Source organism: Nicotiana tomentosiformis, chromosome 6 (assembly GCF_000390325.3).
Source record: "Nicotiana tomentosiformis chromosome 6, ASM39032v3, whole genome shotgun sequence".
NCBI lineage: Eukaryota > Viridiplantae > Streptophyta > Magnoliopsida > Solanales > Solanaceae > Nicotiana > Nicotiana tomentosiformis.
In genome coordinates this window covers 122,279,894-122,282,642 of record NC_090817.1, presented here as the reverse complement: position 1 = coordinate 122,282,642, position 2,749 = coordinate 122,279,894, and the positions used below count along the sequence as shown (strand labels likewise).

Below are 2,749 nucleotides of genomic sequence, written 5' to 3'. Positions count from 1 at the left end.
CCTCAAGCGAATTATAATCATCCACCTCAACCTCCACAGCAATCAGAAGAGAGTTTGACTGACATGATGAAAAAGCTCTTGACAGACAATTAGAAAGTTATGGCTGAGAATCAACAATTGCGCACAGAGTTTGGAAATCTAGAGAGGCAGTTTGGGCAAATGGCTAACAATTAGAATATTAGACCTGTTGGAGCTCCCCCAAGTGATACAGAGAAAAATTCTCAAGTCAATACAGTGATGTTGAGAAATGGGAGAGAGTTAGTAGAAGTGCCTAAAAAGAAAAAGGAGCAGTCTGGCCTCGAAAAAGAAAGAGTACTAAAAAGTATAGAGGTAGATGAGAGAAACAAAATAGAGTCTGAGCAAATATCAGATAGGGTGCCTCATCCTTTTCCTCAAAGACTGAGAAAGAATAATGATGACCATATGTTTCACAAATTTTTAGATATGCTGAAGCAGATACACTTGAGCATCCCTTTGGTGGACATGCTCCGTGAGGTCCTAAAATATGCAAAATATATTAAGGATATAGTGGCAAATAAGAGGAGGTTAACTGAATTTGAGACCGGCGCACTTACTGAGAAGTGCACTTCCAGGATTCAACATAAGCTTCCACAAAATCTTAAGGATCCGGGTAGTTTTACCATCCCCGTAAGGATTGGTGAAATTGATGTGGGTAGAGCCTTGTGTGATTTGGGTGAAAGTATCAATTTGATGACATTGTCAGTGTTCAAACAATTGGGATTAGGAGCTCCGAGACCCACCACGGTGCTGCTACAGTTAGCTGACAGATCTTATGTTTATATTGGGAGGGTAATTGAGGACGTCTTGCTTCAAATTAGGAAGTTTATTTCCCCTGCAGATTTTATCATCCTGGACTACGAATCTGATGAGTTAGTTCCTATCATCTTGGGACGACCTCTTTTGACCACTGGAGATGCCATTATCAAAGTCCGAGAAGGTAAGATGATCCTGAGGGTGGACAATGAAGAAGCGGTCTTCAATGTATATCGAGCCATTCAGTTGCTTCGTCATTACGAGGACCTAGCCATGATTTCTGTAGTGAAGATAAATGAACCAGCCGTAGAGCCAAGTGTATTTAAAGAAGATGCACTAGAAAAGACATTGATGTTGTTCAATTACTTAGAACTGGAACAAGAGGTTGTGGAGATGTTTCAAATTTTGGGCGCATCTTGTGAATACATAAGAGAAAGATCACAGTTTGAGCCTTTGGATAGGCCAATCGGCCTTCCCCCTAGACCCTCAGTTGAGGAGGCTCCAAAATTGGAACTTAAACCCTTGCCATCTCATCTTTATTATGCATATCTGGGTAGTTCTAACACTTTACTTGTGAATGTTTCTTCTCATTTGTCTAAATTGCAGGAAGAAAAGATCTTAAGGGTGCGGAGGGAGCACAATCGTGCCATTGGTTGGACAATGTATGACATAAAGGGTATTAGCCCTACATTCTGCATGCCCAAAATACTCATGGAGGAGGGACACAAGCCTAGCGTGGAACATCAACGCCGCCTAAATCCAATCATGAAAGAGGTGACAAGAAAAGAAGTGATTAAGTGGCTCGACACATGTATAGTATTTCCCATCTTCGATAGTAAGTGGGTAAGCCATGTTCAATGTGCACCTAAAAGAGGGGGTATGACTGTTGTAGTGAATGAACAAAATGAATTAATCCCAACTAGGACTGTGACTGGTTGTCGAATATGTATAGATTATAGGAAGTTGAATAATGCTACACGAAAAGATCACTTCCCCCTCCCCCTCATTAAACAAATGCTTGATAGGTAAGCCGGACAGGAATACAATTGTTTCCTTGGCGGCTATTCGGGGAATAATCAGATTGCTATTGCCCCGGAAGATCAAGAAAAGACCTTTTACATGTCCTTATGGCACTTATGCATTTAAGAGAATGCCATTCGGGTTGTGTAATGCACCTGCGTCTTTTTAAAGGTGTGTGATGGCTATTTTGTACCGATGTAGTGGAACGGTTTTTGGAGGTTTTTATGGATGATTTTTCTATGTTTGGTCATTTTTTTTATGAATGCTTGACCAATCTTGCTAAAGTGCTAGCCAGGTGTGAGGAGACTATTCTGGTACTGAATTGGGAAAAGTTCTATTTTATGGTATGTGAAGGTATAGTGTTGGGGCACAAGGTGTCCAAAGATGGATTGGAAGTTGACAAAGCTAAGGTGGAAGCAATTGAAAAGTTGCCACCACCGATTTCAGTGAAAGGAGTTAGGAGTTTTCTAGGACATGTAGGTTTTTATCGCCAATTTATAAAGGATTTCTGAAAAATTTCTTCTCATTTGTGCAGGTTGTTAGAGAAGGATCTGCCTTTCAAGTTTGACGATGCTTGTCTGAAAGCATTCGAGGATTTGAAAAAGATGTTAGTGAGTGCACCAATCATAGTGGCTCCTGACTAGAAAGAGCCATTTGAGTTAATGTATGGCGCTAGTGATGGTGCAATTGGGGTCATGTTGCGCCAGAGGAGGAGAAAATTTTTTCAATCTATTTACTACGCAAGCAAGACTGTTACTCCTACTCAAATAAATTATACTGTGACAAAAAAGGAGTTGTTTGCTGTAGTGTGGGAGTTCGATAAATTTCGGGCCTATTTGGTTGAAACCAAAGTCATCATCTACACAGACCATGCAATTTTCAAGTATTTGTTCGAAAAGAAAGATGCTAAACCAAGGCTAATCCGTTGGGTTTTACTCTTGCAGGAATTTGATTT

The 2,749-nt window shown here is 40.5% G+C and overlaps 1 protein-coding gene across 1 annotated transcript; it reads left to right on the top strand.

Annotated features, from left to right (window-relative positions):
• Positions 1-237: 237 nt before the first annotated feature.
• LOC104116921 (uncharacterized) lies at positions 238-2,438 on the top strand. The gene is made up of 3 exons (XM_070179406.1): positions 238-1,799; positions 2,090-2,221; positions 2,330-2,438. Exons 1-3 carry the CDS (start codon positions 238-240, stop codon positions 2,436-2,438), a joined length of 1,803 nt encoding a protein of 600 aa, XP_070035507.1.
• The last annotated feature ends 311 nt before the right edge of the window (positions 2,439-2,749 follow it).

Excerpts from the sequence above, each read along its gene's own strand:
- LOC104116921 (XM_070179406.1), top strand. The coding sequence starts at position 238 with ATGTTGAGAAATGGGAGAGAGTTAGTAGAAGTGCCTAAAAAGAAAAAG. Across the intron at positions 1,800-2,089 it reads ATTAAACAAATGCTTGATAG|GTGTGAGGAGACTATTCTGG; the intron begins GTAAGCCGGACA and ends AGTGCTAGCCAG. Across the intron at positions 2,222-2,329 it reads AAGGTGGAAGCAATTGAAAA|GTTGTTAGAGAAGGATCTGC; the intron begins GTTGCCACCACC and ends TCATTTGTGCAG.